Source organism: Rissa tridactyla, chromosome 11 (assembly GCF_028500815.1).
Source record: "Rissa tridactyla isolate bRisTri1 chromosome 11, bRisTri1.patW.cur.20221130, whole genome shotgun sequence".
NCBI classification, from domain to species: Eukaryota; Metazoa; Chordata; class Aves; order Charadriiformes; family Laridae; genus Rissa; species Rissa tridactyla.
The window spans coordinates 12,011,568-12,035,018 of NC_071476.1; the positions used below are offsets into that span (position 1 = coordinate 12,011,568).

Consider the following 23,451-nt stretch of genomic DNA (forward strand, 5'->3'; position numbering starts at 1 on the left):
GGAAGGTCAAGGAGGCCAAGGACATGGAGCAGGGCAAGCAGGGGGGTCTGGTAATAGCGGAAAAGGTGTAAAAGGGTCAGGTTTGCGTGTAAGGACGTTTTAGGAGTGTGGCAAGACAACAGTGGCTCTTGGTCACATGAAGACTTGAAATGACTACCATCGTGGCTGATGAGCTCATAATTACAGAGCAGGGAAAAAATGTTTCTTTTTTGGGGTTTCCATAAAAAACACAAAATACAAGCCAGTATCTGTTCTCTAACCAACAGTGTCGCTCCTTACACCCAACGCTTTCAGGAGGATCCTTTCAAAAGACGTGTTAACCTCCTCCCAAGTGATGCATCCGATGTGATCCAACGGAAGAGCCCTGCAGTCACCGCACGGCTCTTCCCCTGCCGGCAGGGCTGGAAGCATCTCTCGGGCACGCAAGACCCCGATCCTCTATCACTGTTCACCGGAGACAGCCCCTCACATATCTGATTACCAACTTACATGCCAGCTAACGTTTCCAGTGTACCTGCCAGCCCCAATTAGTGTCCAGAATACAACTGGCATCCTTGCAAGCATCAATCTTATTGCCTTTATTTCTTAGGAACACCATCCATCTGCTCCCAATAGCTCACATCTGGCACACTGACTGTTACGAAAGAGCCTCAACCCTATTCGAAGGAAATCATTCCTCCAGCCAAGAGATTCAGGCAGAACTGAATTTAGTATTTGTAGTTACAAATTTACTACAAGCCATACAGTTACCCGAGGTTTCAAACTTTAGAATTACAATTTCATCCACGGTTTGGATTTTAATCCCTAAAAAGTTGCTCTTATGTAAATCGCCGCATGATGGGAGACATTTATGGAGAAAGTAAGGATGAGAAGGGGCAGGAACCTGAGCACAGAGAATCCACACAGCAAAAACACTCCTGAGCGCTACCCGAGTCCCTGAAGGTTTCCTCCTGCAACGCGCAGTGTATAGGAGGCGGACCCAATCCTTGGTTTAAGCATTCCCTTCCCACTTTCACCGCCTGGCGTGGTACCCTGAGCCTTCCTGTGATGACCCCAGAGCAGGAAAGGCTATGACCTGCACGCTTCCCAAGGGATGAGGGCCACCACTTCATCTGCTTGAAAAGCTGGACCGGGACCAGGAGGAGACAGCCTGTGCCTCGTGCTGGGACACACAGGCTGAATTGCGGAACGAGCGTGGGTCACCGGCCCTTAGAGAGGAGGTGACAATCATCTCCTGCATGACCAGCGGATGGCTCATGGTGTGGCCAAAGCAATGAAAAGGGGTAATTAGGCAGACAGAGGAGGTCTTGCCACCCTTGGAAGAGAAAAATGGGACAGTGCTTGGAAAGACTGCTACAGCGATGAGCTGTAAACCAGGACTTTTGCAGAAAAGGGGTATCGGTGACAGCCAAAGGGAACAGCTCTGGAAGTTCACAGTATTCAGACAAAACCTTGAACGCTCCCAGCCGACAACAGCACAGCCTGCGGCATCACTGCGACCAGCAAGGTGGCCTTCGACATTCCCCATTCCAGTACGGGGAACACGGCTGGTCTCGCGTCTCTGCATCCAGACGGAGACAGAGCCCAGCACTGGGCAAACTCCAGGCTTCACCCCTGTCTCGGCTGAGCTGGAGGTTTTTTGAGTGTCATTCCTGCCTGGCTGGGGAGGGAAGAACACTTTGCCCTCCGGTTGCAGTGGGAGTAGGCTAGCCGGCGAGGCTCTCAGTAGTAAGTGTGCATGTGTTTGACTTGGCCCTACTCCTAAAATAATTGTTTGGCCACAATGGAAGGTGACAAGTGGTTCAGCTGTGGCCCCACAGGGAATATCAGGAGAAAATCCCCAATAACCGTGCCTGGGCTGCTCCGAACTGCGGCATCACATCAGCCCCCACCCTGGTCCCCACCAGCCCTCGCTCCCGCTCCAAGAAGTTCTTCTCCCCTCTCCTACTTGGATCAAATGGCTTCCGTGTCCTCCTGCCTGGGATTAGCAGGAGGGTCACTGACAGCAAAAGAGGCTGCACCAACCTTCACCCGAATGTGGCCAGAGCTGCTATTGAAAAAACAAAACCCTGCTCGGCTTCTGGCAGGAGCATGGAAAAGGCAGCCAGAATCACTGGGAACATAGATATTAAACTAACAAATATCTCTACCCAAACATGCATGTACTGTGATTGCTCAAGGCCCTAAGTATGAATAAATTTGGATGGATTTTCACTGGATAACATGAAAGACAGATTCTTGACACAGGGATCACCTGCGGCTCAAGTTTCCAATTCTTCCTCCAGTCATCGAGAAGATCATCAGAACTGGACCCGGCAAAAATATTTTTCCCCTCTTACTATGTTTTCAGAAGCAGCCGAACCATTTTAGCCAATCAGTTATTTTGTGGGGGTTTGGGGTTTTTCTTTAATAACCGGAGGCATGAATAATTTCCAGCATGGAAAATTTCTGCCTAAAGAGCTAAAATTGGCATAGAATCATCCATCAGTCATATAATAAAGGCCTCCAGCAACGGCAACAGTAAGTGCTACCAAGCCTACCTAGAGCATTTTTTTCCACTGTGCTAAGCGGATCTGTTTCACTCCTCGCCTTTCAATCCAATTTCCACTGTACTGCACCACAAGTTTAAAATAAGGACACCAGGAAGCATGTGTGATAAGGGGGAAGGAAGGCAAAAGCCACAATTTCATTCATTCTTTCAACGGAGCCAAAAAGGAGTGGTTACTTTTTTTTTTCTTTTTTTTAAGAAAAAGCTGCAAAGAACAGGGAAGGGGGGAGATGTTTGCTTTAAACTTTCCCATCTGCACCATGACATATATATAAAGCACCTCTGCCTCTAAAGATGCTCTAGGGTGTTTTGCAGAGCCAGTTTGAATCTCTGGCTCCAGACAGCCTCCAGTGACGATGCTTTCCCTCTAGGAATGTGCACAGCTCCAGCCAAGATGGAAGGGGAGGAAGAGAGGAAGGACAGCCACTATTTCCCTCCACGTCCTTCCCCACGAGGAGCAAGGCAGCCCAGGGAGACGGCACAGCTGGAGGCACTGGTTTATCACACATAGACTGTGCCCCCCTTGCAGCAAATGATGGATTGAGCTCGGCCACCACCTTGGAGCACCACCGAAGACGAGATGCTGTGGAGAAGGAAGCGCTGAGCTCCATTTCCTTCCAGCCCTGGCTGCTGCCCAACAGCTGTTCCCTGTTTATTTACTTTAATATTTCCTTGGTTACACAAGCAGCTGCGCACAGCTTAACCCCTGCCTGCACCAGCAGCCGCCCGTGCCACCCTACCTTACCTTGCCCGGCAGGATGCTGCAGGACAGCAGCACGGGGCAGGGTACGGACACCCGGGGTCTTGCCAAAGCCGGGCTCTCGCTGGCTGGCCAGGGCTTACCCGACATGGTCACCCTCATGGCCATGTCCACGGCTCTGCAGAAGGTGCCTTGTTGGGCAAGGGACAGGGCGCCATCAACGTGAGCAGCCGTCTCAAACAATCCCAGGCTGACCTGAAGCCAGCTGAACCTGGGAAAGCCATCTGGGCTCCCACTGGGTTTGCTGTGCTAGGCAGGCCCAGGTGCACTGTAATTTTAGCAGTGTATTTGTGTCTGGACGCAGCGATTTCAGCAAAGGCATCCTCCTTCCTAGGCAACCACAGCACCCTTTCAAATAAAGCATATAGCGATGTTCACCTTCACGTGCCCAGCTCCTCTCCCAGTCCCGCGCATGGGCCAAGACGGACGTGCCAGTGACTTTTCTGGCAGCTGCTTGCTGGTCCATAGATCACTTCATGCATTTTCCTTTCTCATCTGCACAGACCCTGTTCCAGCAGCTCAGTTTGTGTTTTGGCTCATAAAGCTCGGCCAGACCCCTTGGCTCATCTCCACCAAGGAGGGGGTGGAAAACACCCTTTGCCTGCTTGCCCAGAACACCAGCTTCAGTTTTCTGCAACCCAGCCTGTCCCGATTGCCTTTCCAGCCTCCTCCCTCCCTCCCGGCTCCATTTTTTCCCTTCTATCCCCTGCACCAGGAGGTGATTGCTAAAGCGGCTGCTGTCAGCTGCCCTCCAGGCTGGCACCACTCCACACCGGGCACTTCCCCAGTGCCCGCTCCCCAAAACGCCAGCCAGCAGGACACGGACCCAGGGAATCGGCACTTTTTGCCAGCAGTCCTGTTTTGCTGTGATAGCAGTTGGGAAAGGCATGGTATTAGCTCCACAGAAATGGATTTTAGGCCTAACTTTATCCCCCCCGCCACCAAGCAAACAAAAAACCCCAACAAGGACCGCACCACTTGCACAGATTTTGGAGGAATTCGAGGACACCTAGGCAGCCCCACGTGCATTTAGTCCAGGGAGTCACAGCAAAGCTCTAACCCCAAATGTCCGCCTTTCGAAGTTGCCCTGTTCTTGCTTTGTTCAAGAATGTCCAAAATTGCATTTAAGTTTCCTCAGATCAAAACATTTTCTGGTAGATCACGAAAGGCATGCTTAGCGCAAGGCAGAAACCACGCTTCTCAACTGACCACAGTCTTCCACCTTCCGACGTCAAAACCCCAAGAACTGGCGAAATGCTTACCTGCAGGTCGAAGAACTTGCTGTACCGTCGGTATATGACTTCTGTGGACCCATTGGACCAGGTGACTTTGATGATGTACACCTGCAGGGAACAAGAGGAAGAAGTCAGAGAGGAGCAACCCAACAACCCGCACCGCAACCCAAACGCTGCTAAAGCTGCCAACGCAGCCCCCACGGCTGGGCATCAACCAGGGAAGTTCATGGGAGCACTTAAAGTCATTTCAGCAGTTCTAGAAAATATGTAAGACTAAGTCGTTAAGCTCCACTGCTGCAACTTCACTGTCTACTAAATGCGTATTGATAGTTGTGAAGTAAGACAGCTCCCTATCCCTAAACAGGGCCATACATCACATGTGAAAGGGTGCTTCTATGTAAAAACAGTTAAAGTCTCTCCAGACACATTACGAGTTAATAACTATGCCTTGGCCATCCCACCAATGGCTGCAGCATCAGGTTTGATGTAGACATCCCAAAACTGCAGCCCGCAGCGAGTCACCACCACCAGCCTAGGTCCCGGGGCTGGGTTTTCCAAGAACACAAACCCACGAGGTTCAAAACTCCGTCTGTTCTTCCATAAGCAGCTCTGAGGTTTTGTTTACTTAAACTTACTGGGGTGCAAATTACCCTCCTGTTCCTTAAAATGCAACACGATCCATCCTAATAATTGCAGGTTATTCACAGACCACATGATCAGGTTTTTACTGGTGATGAATGCAAAAAAGAACCCACCCAACTCAGTTTTTTTTTTATTCTCCTATGAAAGACAACAAGCAAATAACAGAATTGTGCAATTACTTATCTAATGTCCTCGCTTGTTGCTCACAGAAACCAAAGATGACCCTTGATGAGATGCCAGCGTAACACTCAAGTGATGCAAACCTCAGCCTTCACTAACTGATAACAGATTGACTACGCAGAACAACGACATGTTCAATTTTTCTTCTAATAATTCCCACGTCCTGCTTATTTCCACCACAAATTCAAGTGTCAATTCACTGAAGCACGAACAAAACATTCAGACGCTCAGGTGAACGGACCTGCTAGAGCTCCGGTTAACATAATGAAGCGTGAAGGCTCTTAGGATGCTGATGTTTTGGTGTTTAAAACTGAACCCCTTAAGAGTTTCACAAGGTTTCCCACAGAGACGCACATTTTTCCAGATACTGGAATGTGACCAACATCCCAGCCCAATATCGAAACTCAAACACCAGGAGACTCAAATAGATAGCACAGTGCTAAATTATTTGAGCTCGTCAAACCTACTTGAATGCTTTACTAAAAATCTAATCGAAAGGTCACTTTGCTGCTCCGAGGGCTGATGCAGCGTGGCCTACGCTGGTGAGGAGACTCCTGAGGAACCACAACCTCTTCCCAGTGGAATCACTTCCAAATTAAGACGGAAAAAGAGGCAGCAAGATGAAGCAAGCTCTTACTGCTAAAATAAAGAACTTCAGTACTTTCAACCCAGCAATTCAACGACCCCTTTTCCTAAACCAGCTGATCAGCCCAAGCACAGCTGCGACTGCTTTGCTGACTTGCAGTGAGCTGGCCGGGTGTCACAGGCACCACCACCCTCTCCCAGACAAAATCCAAATTTCTCAGCATCACCTCTTAGACCTTATTCAGCTAACCACAATCCTCTCCTTTCATTCACAAATTCTTTTTTTTGAGCTGAAGGACCTGTGCTTTCTGCATATTAACACAAGGAAGACAGAGGGCTCCTGCAAGACAGCATCCGTAGCAGCTGTGGAGACCTGGATGGACCACGGTTTGCTACAAGAGGGGCCCGGACACTGTGCTCACCACCAAACATGGCTTTACTAGTACTCTGCACTGGGATGGGCACAGTACCTATTAGAGCACATGCTCCTAGACCTCAACAGGCCATGGACAACTTGGCCGAACATAGTTTGCAAAGAAAACAGGTTAAGTTGCGTGATGTGGCCTGTGAAATATCTGACAGCATCCATACGGTCACCACCACACCATCAGCAAACTAAGCGTTAACCTGACGCTAAGAAAGCATCCAAGCCGCCTTTACCCTCACCCCAGGACTTGCCGGCAGGCCAGCATGAGCTCATTTTGGTTGGAAGCTCAGCTGATATCCCAGCTTTCTTACCAGTCCACAGCACTTTACGGGGTTATATCACTGCTGGCTGCCTGCCTGGAGAAAGCCTTCCACTGGGGCAGGAGGAAGAGCCAACTTTTCTTCACTGTTTATTCCTATCCTGCCTTTATTTGGAGTCAACAGCTTATTAGACTGGGATTTTAATCAGGATGTGGATTCGCTCAAGCCAAAATGAATTCAAAGCTCTTAAGGGTAATAAAGCCATGAGATTTGAGGGCACACCACGCTTTATTATACCCTTTGCAATTGAGGGAAGGAGCATTTCTCCCAACCGACAAGCTCACTCCTATTTTGCTGAAATGCAGATCTGACAGGAGTCTGGGTAATCGTTTCTCGAACATCCCCAGAAAGGTCTCCCGGGGTATCTCCTCACCTACTTGTGGGAAGCAGAAAAGATGGGGAAGCCCACAGCTCCTCAGTATCTATAAAAACATCCTCTCAGTAAAGCTGGCTTTCTTTCTCCTTGTGAATATCCCTTGTCCTTCACTAACAGCCCAATCCCACCGAGGTATTCAGTTGGCCAAAACCATCACAGGTCTTGGTCTCTGACAATACCTAATCCGGTCCCTGCTGTCCTAGAGACAAAAAAAGACACCAGAAAGCGTACCTCAGATGCTCTCCTTAACTAACAACAAAAGTGCAGATTTTGTAAGCGAAGAAAGCTGCAGTTGGCCACCAGTGAAGGTTTTCACAGGGACTGGAGATGACATGGCGCTGAGCTACCACAAGCACCCGCACATCCCTTTCTCAGGTGCTTTTGGAAGGGACTTTATACCATCAAGACAGTTTTGAAAACATTGCATTTGGTCTGAAGTTTCCCTCCCTGGCCTCCATGACCTGTCAGGAGCACCCCCCATGAAGCAGCAGCTTAAACAAACCCAATTTTGTCCTGGTAGGAGCCACTCCATCACCCACTCCTGCAACCCTTGGTCCTGCAGAGGCTGCTTTGAGGACGAGCTTTTTCCCAGCCCAGCTGTGTGGGTGAGGACATGTGGAAACAGTTATTTCATGGGTCTTCTCCAGCTCCGATTTCTACGGTCCTTCAAAGAAATAACACAGAGAAACCACCAGCAGGCCCTTTCCATGCAAAGAGCGAGGGGATCTCCTGGGGCTGCAGCTGGAGCTGCCTCGGGGATGTGCACCCACAGGGAGCATTGATGGGAATGGGGGGGGGCCACTGCTCAGATCCCGCTCCGCCGTTTCCTCGAGGGGTGGGGAGAGCCGAGCAGATGGCAGGGAGGTGGCGGGCGGCCAGATCCAGGCGGGGGGCTCTGCAACCCCATCACGTGGCCTGGGCCCATGGCCAAAACCAACAGGCAGGGCTATCTAAATATTTAAAGCCCTTCCCGGGCCAGCGGTGGGGTCTGCACCATGAAGGGAACGAGCTGACTCGGTGAAACCTGGGAACCGGTGCCTCCCCTCCCTCCCTTCCCTCCGGAAAGGATGGCTTACCCTGCCCCACTCCCAGCCCAAGAACCTCCATCCCTCGCTCCGCTCCAGCCTACGTTGGCGCACACATGTCAGGTCAAAACCCGCAGCTAGGTCTGATGCCTGAAGGCAACGGGCCAGGCAGAGCTTTGCAACAGGCAGAAGTCACCGGGGCTCAACCCTCCCGAGCCTCATTTCAGCCACAGGCCAGGGGAGGCTGAAATTCATGCCCCTGCTTCCGAAATCCTTCGTACGCAACTCACAGCGTTGGTCCTACTACAGCAAGGCGCAGAGGAGGGGTACAGAGCTTTCAGGGTCACTCAAATACACTCAAAATCCTGCTTTTGGGATTAAGAAAGCCCCATGCGCATACTCTGAACCTCCCATCACTCCTCTCCCTGCCCTCGCATCGGGAAACTGCAGGCCCACGCTGCAGCAAGCGGAGTTACGGAGCAGGAGTTCCTGGTGGGGCAACCTTGCCAGAGCTGCAGCCAAGACCAAAGCAAGGGAACAAGACCTGCCCTCCGCTCCGGGGGGCTTTTCACAGCAGGTGCAGAGGCCCTGGGACAGTTTTGGAGGTGCAGATGGATGTTGTTTAATGCTGCGGGAGAGGAGCACTTCACAATAACGCCAAACGCTCCCCGTGCTCCTGTCCCTTGGAAGGCAGAAGCGGATCAGATCCTTCACAAAAAATGGAAACCTGCAGATGCAAAAGGCTGAACTCGCACAGACACCATGGGGATTTGGCTCCCAAACTCCCTGGGTTCCTCCAGCTCCACACATTACAAGGAACTGGCCGCATATCAACTACTTAAAAAGTACCGCTCGAGATGTTTACCATCAGGACCTCCATCGCCCAGGATTCTCCTTGGCCACGTTAGAAATCGAGTGCCCCAAACAGAAATATAAAGATGGGAAAAAGGCCCCAGGGATCTTGCAGCTGGGCCCAGCTGGGCACTGCAAGCTCGGTGTCCCCCCGGTGTAACCCCGTGTCTGCCACTGCTCCCTCCTGGCCAGCATCTCTGGAGAAGCACCTCCGAGGGAGAGCGGGCCGGTGGAAAGTGGGACTGAAAACCCTCATAAGAGAACTGTCAAAAAATGACAGGTTGCTAAAAGAAATGCAAATGGCACCTGGCCAACCGTAACAGAGCTGTCAACGAGAGCTGCCAGTCAGCTCACATGGCAGCAAGGGCTCTACAGCCCCCGGGGGACACGCAGGGGACCCACAGCGGATGAATGCCGGAGGGAGACCCAGGACATCCCTGTGGGGCAGGACAGCACCCCATGGAGTACGCCAGCTCCCGTGTCGGGCATCGCCAGAAGAGCAGGAGCCAGCTCAGACCCACATCCAGTGCGGTCAGAGTCACAGGGACCAGAGCACGAGAACAGAGGGGACGAGAAGCCAGCACAAATTATGCCTATCTGAAAGGGCAGCCAGAGATTTAATGTTATTTTATTTTTCCTCTTGAAGAAATGAAGTAGCAAGCACAAGCCCTGGGAGCCATCAGACCCCAGAAGTATTCTTCCAGGGACTGATAAAGACCCTCGGTGCTGCAGATAGTAACGGGTCCCGGCAACTTCCACCGCTCAAAGGGACCATGGACTCCGGTGTCCTTCACAAGCCCTCGGTCTGGCATCTTCCCCAAGAGGCACGTTGTTCCATACAACAACGCGGCTGGAGAGGAGATGATTCAAGCAGCTGACTTGAGGCAATGGAATTAAGAAGATACCCAAAAAAAACCCTAACAGAAACAGTTTCCCGTTCTTGAAACATGAGGCCGTGTGACCTCCTAGAAGAATCACTTCTGGACCGCTGGCGTAAACACACGACGGACATGCACAAAACACAACCTGGGAAGCAGCCTGGACTGCTTAAATTTGAGGAAGAAAAAGGCAGACTGAAGTTGCAGGAAAACCTAGAGCTACAGTTTCGGCCTCTCTCCTCCCACAGCAGCTTTCCCAAGTTTTTCAAGGAGACTTGCAAAGTGTCCTGGCTGTGGGGGACACACATAAAGCCCACAAATAAGGCTTTGGGGAGCGGTTGGGCTAGCTGGCCGGCCCGCAAGCTCTGCCTGGCACCTGGCATACGACTGGAGGCAGCAAATCCACGCCGAGCTCAGCACCATCCCGTTATGCCAGCTGGAGCACAGGGGCAGCACACCCGCGCCGACACAGCCCTGCAAGCCAACAGCCCGCCAGCAGCACGCCCTGGCACGGCACAGCCCTCCCTGGGTGGCTCTGCAGCAATCCCAGCCCCGAAGCAACCCCGCACCCAGAGCTCCCACACGCCGAGACCCTCCCGTTTCCACACCAGAGGCACGTAAACGACAGCAGGGCAGAAAGCAACGCCACGGTCACTTGGAAAGACACCCCCATGGGGCTGCAGGGACACTCAGCTCTGCCCACCCACCACCGACGGGCATCGGCGTAGGTCCCCAGCCACCCAGCAGAGCTCCTACGGCAAAGCCAGACATAACAGCCTCCAGCAGAGGCAGAGCTGTCTGCAATGGGTTTGAGCCTGTGTGGTCTCGGGTCCAGGGAGACTATGTACAATAAACCTCTCTGTGGAAAACTCCACATCTTTAAAGCATCTTCGCCAGTAGAAGAGGAAAAAGCATCAGTCTCTTGATTCCACCCGCACTCCCCCACACCCCAAAACACAGGGAAGTGATGCGAGCGCCTCGCACCCTGGCTTCGGCCGCTGCCGCGAGAAAGGAGCACCGAGAAATTCAAAGGGGCAGAGAAACCAAAGGAGCTGAGGGATCGAGCCAAACCAGAGCAGGGTTTAATATAGAAAAGGGAGTGGGAAATTGTAAGAGGAAAAGAAAAAAAAGGAGGGAGGTGGCTGGAAACAAAGAAAGTTCTTGGCGGTGAGCTGCTGTGCTTGGCCCCTCTCCATCAGCCTGCGCTGCCGCAGGCGTGCGGGGCTGGGAGGGGGAGAGCGGGGATCTTGTGCCGTGGGACACCGAAGCTCAGAGTGGGAGAGGGACAGCCGGGCCCCTGCTCCATCCCCAGACACCTTGTCACCCCCTCGCTCCTGCTCTGTGGACAGGGAGAGCCGGGAGAAGGGTCATGCCAGTTCAGACAGCACTGGGAAAAGCAAGGAAAAGCGATCCCAGCGGTAACTGCAGGGCATGGGGGATGCTGCTGCGGTCCCTCTGCTCTAGCAGAGGAGAGAGGCGGAAGCAACAAGTCAGAGCTGCAGGGAGGAGCTGGGTAACGGGGATGCAGGCAGCATGAGGACGGGCATATCCTCACCGCCGCGGCAAATAACCCAAACTAATCTGCCCACACACCCAGGACTACAAAGCAGCCTCCTCCCCTCGCTCTGATTCCTCCCTTCGGCTGTTCCCTCCCTAAAACCCCAGCGAGCGACAGCTCTTCCCGCTCCGCTGTTGCACGGCTCACCAGGGCACACCAACCACGGGCACCCCGAGGACAACGCACCGAGCCCCGCTCAGCCGTGGAGCAGACCCCTCGGCCCTACAACATGCGCACCCGCCTGTTAGCTCTCAGTCACACTGAAGGTCAAACATATGGATCCATTTGTTTCCTATTTCCCACTGCTACGTGAAACGGCCGGAAGACAGAGATACCCTCCAAAGCAAAGCTGCGAGGGATCAAGGTCACCATCCCTCCAAGCGGGCAGAGGCAATGGGTGGCCCCTACACCCAGGTTCACTGCTGGAATCGTGTACGAGCACCAGCTTTCCACACAGAGCTCCATCCGCCTCAGTGGCCGTGTGCCAGGCAGGATTCGGCCCTTGCACTGAACTGCGACATTCAAGCTTTTCAACAGTCTTAAGTAACATGACTAGGGAAAAAAAACAAAGGAGAGTTTGCGTTTGAGTGTTGGTTTTCATCCACAAAGCCAATAGCGCTCCCTTAAGCCACAGCTCTCTGGAGAGGGTGGGGGAAAGGAAGGACTGGTGGGCTCTGTAACGCTGTGCAGCACAGCAGGGCCAGGCGCAAGGACAGGTCCAAATTTCTACCAGCTACGGGCTCCCAGCACCCTGCCTGTGGCCTCCCTCGAGCAGGAGAGCATCGGCCAGCTGATGGGAAATGGGATGAGATACAGCAGAACCACAGGATACGGCAGCAAAACACTGCTGAGGATGCTGAGAAAGCCCTCAAACCTCTGGGGGCCACCGATGCTCAGAAACTCTTTGCCGTGGCAGAGGCTCCAGCTTCCTGGGTTCAGCCTTACTTCATACATTCTGGTTTCGCTTTTGCTCTCTTTCCTTCCCAGCTTAAGTAACAACCCCTGGATGGATTTCACACTATTCATCTTAACCTCCTGTTCCCTCAATCTAGACACACACACAGCTCCTTCGGTTCCCCACAGGACATTCCCACCATACCAAGAGCACAGTCACGCTCCCCAGAGAGCGTGGCACGGGGGGAGTCATCCCCCAACGTCCTTCTTAAGCCAAGCAACCGGCATGATTCAGAACGGCAGAAATAACGCAGCCGTACAAGGTGATACTGCGCCGGTCCCCGCAGAGCCCTGCTCCAGCTGGGCAAGTCAGGACCAGGGGCCCATGACACGCAGGTCCATGGGGCACACGGTCTTCAGAAGACAGCTGCTCTACACGTGTAAGGCACCTAAGAACAACAGAATCTATAGATTAGCAGCTCTCGTCCTCTTGCCTTTTGAGCACTCTTCTCTGAATGTTCCATAATCAATTCCAGATAAGCAACGGGGTTGGGTTGGACAACGAATGAAACCACCAACAGCCACTACAAGGAACAGAAGCAGAGTAGACATCTACTATCACGTCACAAATTCCACGTGAAAAATACAATACGCTTGCCTTTTGAAAGCGTTTTTCATCAAACTTGTTTTAAAATATCCATAGATGCTATCATCTAGGCACCAGATTCCAACACGCACTGCTAATTACTTTCGCAAGGCAGCTGCCACAAATGAGGTGTTTCAATATGCATGGGTGTTCACCTTGTTTAAAGTTTGCTATCTTGTTAACTGAGCTTGCAAAATACATGTATGCCGCACACTTTGTTTAAATTTCCCTTTTTCAAAGTGGCACGTGTGTGCATGGAGGCCAGGAAAGGACGTCCTGCAAGAGCATAGTCCAGATTTTCCAATAAACTAACAACCAAAGAGCATGCTGCTCTAACTTTCCTGTCGGATGTATATGTATATTTTTGGTTTGTCCTCTGGAGCAACCATTTAAAACTATATGAACTATGGAAGTGTTCTTGGTGGACAGGATGGTAGAAATGAAGACGTGATTCAATGACATTGCTATTAACACACGGAACAAAACATACAAATTGTAGCTGCATTGAAACAAAAGGTCCTGAAGCTTGCCTAAGGGCAAAAAAACCAACCAAAATCTGGATTTAGTAGGGAGAAGCTTTATTTTGGGGACTTCTACTAGAGAATAACAAACACAAAACTATAAAAAGATCCCGTGTAAAGTCCTTTAAAGGAAAATTTAGTCCATTTCAACTATGGCTTTGCTTTGGGTCTTTTCTGAATAAACATTCATTTATCAGAATTTGAGACTTGGCCAGACCATAGAAATGACAGTCTGTTACTCTGTCGCCCAGAATGATTATTTTTAAACTCTGCTCTTGGACTTTTTGCCTTTTCAGATTTGTGGTATGGCCCCGGAGCCCGCGCCGGCAGCGTCCCTGAGGGGCATGAGCTGTAATGACTTAACACAGGATTGTATGGGAAATGTCACTGCAGGGGGACCCTCCAGCCACGGCCTGAGGGATGGGAGTCCCCTTGGAGGGTGGGCTGCCGACATCCTGAGCTCGGTTGTTCTCTCTCAACAGAATCAGAGCAGCACATCCTGCAACACACGTCTGCAAAAGGATAATTTCTTGCTGCCTCCATCTGCCCATGAAAAAAGCTTAAAGCCACAAGCGTCATGAGTGCAGTTGAAGCAGCCGGGCTCAGCAGCCCAGGAGAGGTGCCACTGCAGGACAGCGTGATGTGGTTTCACAGCCGGCAGAGCAAATTCAAGGCTCCTGTCACTCCGAGCAAGAAGCACGGTTATCCTTCCCCTCTCGGCCCCTCCATGTGCGTGAGCAGAGTTGGTTTGACAAGCGCAGGAGCAGACGTATGGGTCTCACACCATGCCAACACCACGGCAGCAAGAGCCTTCCAGGAGCACAAGGCTGACTGTAAGGAGAAAAGCACGCAAGGGGGGAACAGCCCCCGCTAATTGCAACTTAGCCTGACCCCTGCTAGTGGTGCTCACTGCAGTACCCACCAAAGTGTTTAACGTCTCACCAAGGAGAAAACCAGTCAAGAGGCCATTCCCATCTCCCCTGTCCCCCAAATGCCTCTAAACACACCTGGGCTTCCTTTGAATAACCCACCCAGCTCCTCCCGCCCTCAGGTCGGGTACTGGGCTGTCACCAGGGTAAGGAGGATGGACAGGAGATGGGACAAGCATGCTGTTGTCCGGCATGTCCTTCCAGGGAAGCACAGCCACCAGATGCAGCAAGAAGCAGCAAGACTGCAGCACGCTGGCATGATGCTCCCTTGCACCAGGATTTGAGCCAGTGCCGTTCACGGGCACACACACATTTGAGGGCATGGGGCTGTGTTCGGGTCCCCAGCTAAACCCCGACACTCAGCTCAGCACGTGTGCAAGCTGGCACCCGGCTACCCAAACCCTACCCGGCACCTTGACGGGTCCTCATCCAGCCTGAGCCCCCCAGCTTGGAGAAACACTGTACCTCCTGCTTCGAATCAGAGCTGCAAAACGCAAAAGTTTTTGTCCCGGGCAACACAACTTTTTTTGTATCAATTACCAAGGTGATGGGTGAACTACGCTGGCTTGAATAGAACTGGCCTTTCCTACAGTCCCTCCCCACCGCAAGCGTCAGTAAGGACTTTGAAACACTGGTTTGATCTCACTTTTCTGGGAAACGGGAATTCACGACTTTCTGCTGTGGCCTCACTACAGCCAACACAACTGCACCTTTGTCCGGCAAAGAATAGCCTGTGGCCGATGCAGAGAGGAACCCGAGCAGCGCGGGTCACCCGCCGGCCAGGCCAGCACAGAGCAATGGGAGGAAAAGCCAGTGTGCTCTGCCAGCCTCCCCAGGGAGAGCAAGCAGCTGCCCCAAGGGATGGAGAGCACGTTTATGCTCAGCAATCAGAAGCCAGAGAGCAAAGGTTTAACATGTACACTTTGTGGTTGACGAGGATTTGCAGCGTGCCGGCAGATACAGCCTAAAGTAAGATGACTCAGCCACGATTTGCTGCCACTCCTCTCCCGCTCTTTGCAGGAGGAGGAAGGGAAAAAAAAAAAAAAAAAAGAGAAAAGAAGGTTTTGATTCCATATAATTAACTGGCTTTGTGGATCTGCCGAGTTCCAATCGATTCCCTCAAACAATGCGAGCGCTCCCATTCACTCCAGCGCTGCCCCGGGGAGGCTGCTGCTTGCAAGCTGCCGGCCCCTCCCTGGGCTCGGCCCCGCTGGCTCTTGCTGCTGGATTTCGGTCCAAGACAAGTCCAGGGAAAGGTTAGAGGCAAAGGACTCAAGCCACCGGGTGAGGAGGGCGCGAGCGGCCACGCTGCACAGCTGTCTGTGCTGTGTGCTGTCATGGGCTGTGTGCGGCCGCCTTCTCCCACCACCCCGGGAGCATCAGCTCCAGTGCCCCTACCCAGCTGCCCCACCACAGGGCTCTCTTTTGAGAAAACACCTCTGCCCCAGTTTTCCAGCCTCACAGGGATTATTTGTGCCATGACCAACCCCACCCGCCTCGCCCCTGTGAGCGGGGACAGTGCCCAAAACAGACCATGTCCAGTACTTGGGGTGCACGTCCCAGATGTGGGGATGCAGATCTGGATGGGTGCGAGGACCCCCCAGCCCCATCAAGAGAACGAGAAGGCCCAGAAGTGAGAGCAGAGGAGCAGCCGCAGGCGACCCCATCCGAGCCCTGTTACGGGACCCGACGGCAATGCAACAGATCCGCCAAGACAAACAGCAGCGTACGCAGCTCAGCAAACCTCCTCACGTACACGCTCCTCCAGATCGGCTGCATAACCCAGCTACAATGAGTAAGTCTGGGATGAACATGGCAGGAAGCGGGGGGGCACGTCTGGAGCTGGGGTCACGCTCAGCCAGGGCCGATAAAGCCACAGGCAGGGCAGGAGAGGAAGAAACGGTGATAAGGGGTTGGGCAGCAGCAGCCACATCACATCCCTGGATGCAAGGAGGGGGGGTAACAGCCCTCCTTTATCCTCCCCCTGCATCCTGGCTAGAGCTGGCCTGCCCTCTGCTTTCCTCCGACTGTCACTCACTGCCACAAGCCAGCCGGGGTGGCCCAGAGAAGTCCCTGCTCTCCCAAGAGCTTGGGGAGCCTGGCTCTGCCAACACGCCATGCTCCAGCCAGAGCCGACATCCCATCTTTGCAACCCAAACGCGCCACAAGCAGTGTGTCACTGGGTCACCCTGGTCTAAGGCGAACGAGGCAGGGAGAACATTTTGGTCTTTGTTTTACAGTTGTTGCCAGGATTCACCCACAAGGTCTCCACGGATGCCTGGAAGCACACCAAAGTTTAAATGATAATAATAAATAAAAAAAAAAAAAAAAGTAAAAAGAAAAAACTCAACCCCTTCAAAAACAGACAAACCCACAACTGTTTGGAGGATGCCCTGGAGCGTGCAGGAACGTGCTCCCTGGCAGCTCATGCAGAAGGGGTGCCGGGGACACGAGGGAACACCTCCGCAGTGGCACCGTCCCAGGCACAGAAGGAAGGAGCCGGGGGGATCCCTTGCCCCGGGACTCTGCAGCCAACAGGTTTCAGAGCCCCTCTGCCCAACGCCGCAGAGGCACCTCTCGGTGGTGCCCCGAGATGCCGCCTCCTCCCCTGCCCCAGGAGCCCCTCCAGCAAAATCCCACCCGCAGCAACTCACGGGCACCTCCCGCCGGGTCCCGCACAGGGTCACCCCCGGCGCTGGCACCCCCTCCCCCAGCACGGCGACGTCCCTGCCCGCCTCCCCCGGTAGCGGGGGTCTGAGGGGGGAGAGGCAGCGCGGCCCCGCTGGCGGGGGGCGGGGGGGGCACCGGGTGGTCCCCACGGGAGTCGCCGGGGGTGGGAGCGGCAGAGCCGGCAGCGCTGCCCCCCTCCTCCTCCTCCTCCTCGTCCTCGTCCTCCCTCCCGCCCCGCTCCGTGGGGCAGCGCCCGGCCTTTGTTTGCCCAGGGCCGGGCGACCCGAGCCGAGCCGAGCCACTCACATAGTGCTTGTTGGGGATGCGCCGCTTCTGCACGTCCAGCACCTTCACCTCCGCGATGCTCCGCCTGGGCATGCCGCTGCCTCTGCCCCTCGCTGCCCGGCGCCGGCGGCCGAGCGGGGAGCGGCGGGGCTGGGGGAGGCTCTGCCGCTCGCAGCCGGGACCGGAGCCTGCAGCGCCGCGACGAGCCCAGCCGAGCCGCCCGCCCGCCCGCTGCCGGGGGCGGGAGGCGGCCCCGGCCCGCCCCGGCCTATCCCGGCCGGCGGGGCGGCCCCGCCGCCGACTGCTTAAAGGGGCGACCGGCGCCGCCCGCCCCACGCGTGTCCGCTCCGGGCAGGGGGTACCCCGCGCCGCGGGTCCCTCCCCACCCCGGGATGGAGTGCGAAAGGCATGTCCCTGGGGAGGGCAGGGGTTTTCGGAGGGCCCAGGTGGCTGCTTGAGGTGGCCGTGGGGGCTGGAGGGGCTCCGGGCTCGCCCATCTTGCCGGCGGGCCGGTGCGTGGGCTCGGTCACCAGATTTGGGTTCTGCTCCCCGCGCTTGTCCCGTAACAACGGCCCCCAAGACGTGGCCACCGACGACCACATCCCTAAAGGATCCAGGAAATTAATTAAGCAGAAAAAGGCGGCTTCGTTGGTTATTGGCATGGTCAGATCAGCAAAACTGCCTTGCCCAGGACGACCCGCACACCCCTGGGAGCTGGGGGCTGAGCCGTCGCACCCCACCTCTCCTCCCTGGCAGCCCACTCCCGCATCCCTCACTCTATGTCCATCTCGGCCCTTGGCACAGCAGAGGAGACAAGGCAGTGACCAGGCAGTTCTCTGCATCGGCACCACCCACAGCCTCCGTCTTCCCAGCAGCTCCTCAACACGTGGCATAACCACAGCTCTCTTCCCCATTGGGCTTTTAATTACATTATAAAGTTACTCAAGGCTTGCACTGGCAGGTCATTAGCTTTCATATGAATTTAATTTAATCATAAACAACTCATCTCACTCCTTAGCAGCTCCTTAAATGTGGCTCCTTTTTATACTGTTAACTTTGCTACAGCCACCCCAGAGAATGATGGAGGCGCAGGCAGGTTGCCAGGGCTTTATTGCCCCCCTTTGCCCTCCCAAAGGGCTCATCTTCATCCTCCTCCCCCTCAGCTAAGCCCAAGACCCAGATGCTGTCCTGCAGGAAGGATGCTAGGTTGTCCGAAGGAGACATCACGCCACTGGTGACTTCCCTGGTGCCTGCCAGTGTGCCACCACAGGGCTGGTTTATTTGTGGACCAGCTGCACATCGCTCCCCTCCCTGCCCCAGCCCTGTTGTCACTCCTCAGTCAGACATGTGTTGAAGGTAGGTGGGCAGCAGGCCACGGTGAGGCCCTGAAGAGCCCTCCCTCCCTTCTCCCACCAGGAAAGCCCTGACGTTCATTAGGGATGCTGGGGCTGGACCTTGAAGTGCTAATCAAGAATCCAAGCCTGGGAAAGCACCAACAGGCAGCAGAGCTGCAGCTTTCGATGTGTGGAGCGCCCAGCTTGAGCAGATAAGAGTTTTACTGGTTTTAAAAGCCCTGAAAGATGCATGAATCCTCCAAAGGATGGTCAGGAAAACATCCAAAGCAGCTGTGGACCATGTTGGTAAGAGAAGAAATGTACATTGAGGAGATGTGGAACACTGGAGAAAGAGGGATTAAGAGAGGAGTGAAACAATTATTGGTCTTCACATGCTGAAAGGAGAAACCAGGGTAGAGAGCAGCTGAGGGCACTGGGACTGAGCAACACAGAGGATGTAACCTGAAGCGCTGAGGACTGAAAGGCCGGGCAAGGGGGTCACAGGGATAACACAAGCAGGTAACTGGATATGTAAACCACAAAAAGAGGCACAGAAACACGCTAAACAAAATGCAATAGATGTTCAATTGCAAGGTGAGGGGAATTAAGTGAGGCAACCGAGTTATGAATGCTACAGCTGCAGCCGTCCTGCCTGCTTCGGGTGCTGGTTTGTTCCTGCTGGCAGCGACTGCGGGTCTGCCAGGCATCCGGGGAGAGGGTGATGTTGGTCGTGCGTACACAGAGCTGGTCTGATGCAGTCTGGTAATTTGGAGTGCACACACTGACCCTACATCCCTTATGTGCTGAAAACAACATAGCCAGGTTGATCATCTTGCTGCCCAGTCCATCTGTACATTAATGCAAAGTCCACCATCCAGACACCTTGGGCTCACTACCCATGAGCCCTAGGATCAGTCTGCAGGGGAAAAATATTTAAAAAAACAGCTGGGAAGAGCAAATTGAGTTGTGAAGACTCTAAACTGGGTTTTCTTGCCAGATTTCTTTAGTCTTGCTTTAAAAGCGGGGATAGCTGCAGCACAGAGAGATGGTGTAGGACGGGGGGGTGCTGGCCAAGCAGCCGATGAACAGCCAGAGTCCCAGGGGCCACCAGCTGCAACACCCCCCGCACCCGGGACTCTGCACAGCACATCAGCAGGTCCTAACTCCAGACTGTCGCTTTAGCATGGAGGCAGGTGATAGATTTTGGAGGGGGGGGGACACAAGTTCTGCCCATTTTTACAGACACAATGCTTGCTCCCTGCCCTCCCCCTCCACAAGGCCCATCCCCAGCCGCTGCGGAGCATCATACTGCCGTGCACCTTCATCAGCGACCCTCGTGCTGGCCTCCCCTTTTCCTTTAATCCTGGCTCCACCACTGTGTCTGGGAACACACAAGAGACAGAGTGAACACCACAGGGTGACACTGTGAAGGACACCTCCCAGCCCAGAGGGACACAGACAGTGCTTTTCTCGGGGAGGCTTTGTGCTCACCTCCCCTTCTCAGGGGGCACAAATCCTTTGGGATTCCCTTGCTGATAAATCCGCTTCCCTGTGCCACAAGGGCCCCACATGGAGATGTGTGACATGAAAAGCAAAGGAGAACATATGAATGACCACCCACGGCACCTGGGACATACCCGCTCCGGGGATCAGACCCCAGTCTCCTGCATTCAACCCTCCAGCTCCTTTCTGTGTACTGCCCTGGATGCAGCCCCATGACTGCTGCACGCCGCTGGGCTGTTGGGCCATTCCTGTGGTGTAAATCATGTGTATCAGCCAGCTTGTTACACACAGATGGTTATTTTATCCATGTCTTCCAGCGCAAACCCACTCCAGGCCTATGAACACCCAGGGAGCTGAGTGACTGCACAAAATCAATCGAAAGCACTGGAGCATCGGTATCACTTCCCCAGCACCGTGACCTCCTGAGGTGACCCCAGGGCACCAGCGGCTTATGAGCACCCAGGAACAAGCAGAGGTTGGGGACAATCGCAGCTAACGTTGCAAAATGGCTCCTGTGTTTAATTAACAAGTCTGATGAGAGCTGTTGAGACGAGCGGAGCATGGCTTTTCATGCTGCCCTGATCGTCTCCCGAGGGAGGCACGCTGGGAAGCACAGCCTGACTTGGGCTCTACTACATCTCGGTAATTTAACAAGGAAACTGCCAAGCATTTGCTAAGGGAGCCCAAATGAGGGTTTTGTGACCGACCTGGGAGTCCATGCTTGGCCCACACCTCTGGTGATGTGGCTGCAGGAGCAACAGAGAGCTGGCAGCAGCAATTCCTACGATGATTTTTAGGTGGTACAAAGGTACACGTGCAACTGAGGGGAGTTTGGGAATAAACAAGTAATCTCCTGCTGCCTTAACCAATAATGTTAAGCCAAACAGAATAACTACGCAGGAGAGCTCAACGCCTCAAGAATCAAGATCTCTTCGACCCATGTTCACTCTCCCTTCTCTCTGTCAGGATCAGATGAGCAATTTAAAGGGAGAGGGCAAATGATTTCTGAAAAGCCAGGCATCAGCTTGGATGTACAGATGGGTTTCCGCTTGGCTGTAAGCAGGTTCCAGCTGTTTGGGCACAGCTGGGCCGTCCCTGAGGTCTGTCAGGTGTCGGAGATGTAATGGAATGAGAAAGCAGTGCCCCACAGTCAGCCCTGAGCTGCAGAGGAAACACTACCTGGAGTCATTCTGGCATGAGGAGTTCACTATTGCTGCTTGCTTTTTAATTTAAGAATTACGAGTGTGTGCTAGGTGGCTAAATGTTTCCGGTCCTCCCCTGTGTACAGAACAAACGCATCCATCATCCCCGAGCTCCCTCACAAAGATTAGTCAAAAAATGGTGCTCCTTCCACAACAAAGTGCAAACCTGCAGCTGAAGCCCAGCAGACCAGTGGTTGCCCACTGTATCACCAGGGCTGGATTGCACTGATTCTCAACCACCACCACCGCTTTGACCCCCGTTACTGCCTGTTTTAGCTGTATAGGATGGATGACACCCATCACAGTCAGCCGGGCAGCAGATTGCACCCATCCTGCACAGAAGTATGGCAGCAGGGAGAAGCAGAGCCCATGGAGGGGATGCTCAGCCCTTGAATGGGGAGGCTGTGCTGGCACAGGGAACCCCCTCGGCCGCAGAACCCTGGAAAACTCCTGAGGACAACGCTGGAGTGGGAGACAAAGTACTGAAAGTACTGAAGCACCGAAGAGAAGCAGAGATGCTGTGAAAGACGTGCCATAGCGAATGAGAATCCAGGAAAAAGAGAAAAAGAGCGAGCAAACGTTTAAGTGCAAACGGGACAGCTCGGCTCCGGCTCTGCGCTTGTGCAGCCAGGCTCCGGAGGCCAGGGCCGCTGCTTCAGTGTGCGTGCCATCTAGTGAACAACAGAAAGAAGAGCAAACATCACCATTAAATCCCTTGCAAGCCTGGATATCAGGCCTAGAAGAGTCCCAGTGGGTGCTTGTGAGGGCAAGTGGGGTGCTGGGGCAGCATGCCCCTGTCACCCAGCCCCATCCCACCCAGGAGAGGGGCAACAACAAGCCCCATCAGCAAGGCAGAGCCGCCAGCCTCTGGAGAGGCTTGGCTTGCTCGAGCCCTGGGTAGTTTGGCATTTGGAAAATTAAACCAGTGGCCAGTGCAGCAGGAGAACATGCAACAGCATTTGTCTTAACAGGATGCAGATGACTTTTGAAGGACGTGCCCTGTGGCAGTGCTCACCTCCAGCTGCCCTCCTGCAGCGAGGGAGGGAGGGCAGATGCAGCTATAGGAGAAATGCAGTTCGGCACAAGCCCCAGCTCCGTCACTCTCCCTGCCTGTCCTGCTTTTTCTTACCCCAGAGAGTTTCATCATCCCCATCATAGCAGGAAGGCTGCAAAAAGGCCTTCGGGCAGCTCGGAGGGGCTTGGAGCCCCGACGAGGCAGGACACAAAGCGCAGGGGAGGTAATGAGGGGAGCTGAGAACGCGACAGCTGCTGCAGCACCAGTAGCTTTTCAGGGATGTCATCTCTATTTTTAAAAATTAAGAAAGATTTTTACTTTTGCTCCGTTTTCAACATTGCACCAGGGCAGAACAGTAGTTAACAGTTATCTCTGGAATACGCAATACTTTCAACATGTATTTTCATGTACTTTTCATGTACATTTTCAACATGTACTTTCAACATGCCAAACACCAGTATATGTTAGGGGCGGACATGCTGGGAAGCAGCTCTGAGGAGAAGGACCTGGGGGTCCTGGTAGACAGCAAATTATCCATGAGCCAGCAGTGTGCCCTTGTCGCCAAGAAGGCCAATGGCATCCTGGGCTGCATAGGGAAGACTGTGGCCAGTAGGTCGAGGGAGGTCATTCTCGCCCTCTACTCTGCACTGGTGAGGCCACAACTGGAGTACTGTGTCCAGTTTTAGGCTCCCCAGTTCAAGAGGGACAGGGAACTACTGGAGCGAGTCCAGCGAAGGGCAACCAAGATGATTGTGGGACTGGAGCACCTCCCTTATGAGGAAAGGCTGAAAGAGCTGGGACTCTTTAGCCTGGAGAAAAGAAGGTTGAGGGGGGACCTGATTAATGTTTACAAGTATCTAAAGGGTGGGTTTAAGGAGGACGGAGCCAGGCTCTTTTCAATGGTTCCCAGCGACAGGACAAGGGGCAATGGGCACAAGCTAGAACATAGGAAGTTCCGTTCAAATACACGGAAAAACTTCTTTACGGTGAGGGTGACAGAGCACTGGAACCGGCTGCCCAGGGAGGGTGTGGAGTCCCCTTCTCTGGAGATTTTCAAGACCCGCCT

General features: G+C 53.7%; 1 protein-coding gene across 3 annotated transcripts in view; it reads right to left on the reverse strand.

Moving 5' to 3' along the window:
• The window catches only part of SH3PXD2B (SH3 and PX domains 2B), a 77,336-nt gene extending 59,788 nt beyond the window's left edge, over positions 1-17,548 (reverse strand). For all 3 annotated transcript variants that reach the window (XM_054217292.1, XM_054217291.1, XM_054217290.1), the window contains exons 1-2: positions 17,353-17,548; positions 4,571-4,651 (exon numbers count right to left, since the gene is read on the reverse strand). In XM_054217292.1, the coding sequence (XP_054073267.1) occupies positions 4,571-4,651; positions 17,353-17,424 (153 nt within the window). In that variant the 5' untranslated portion in view covers positions 17,425-17,548. The remainder of the gene's footprint in view (positions 1-4,570; positions 4,652-17,352) is intronic.
• Between the last annotated feature and the right edge of the window lie 5,903 nt (positions 17,549-23,451).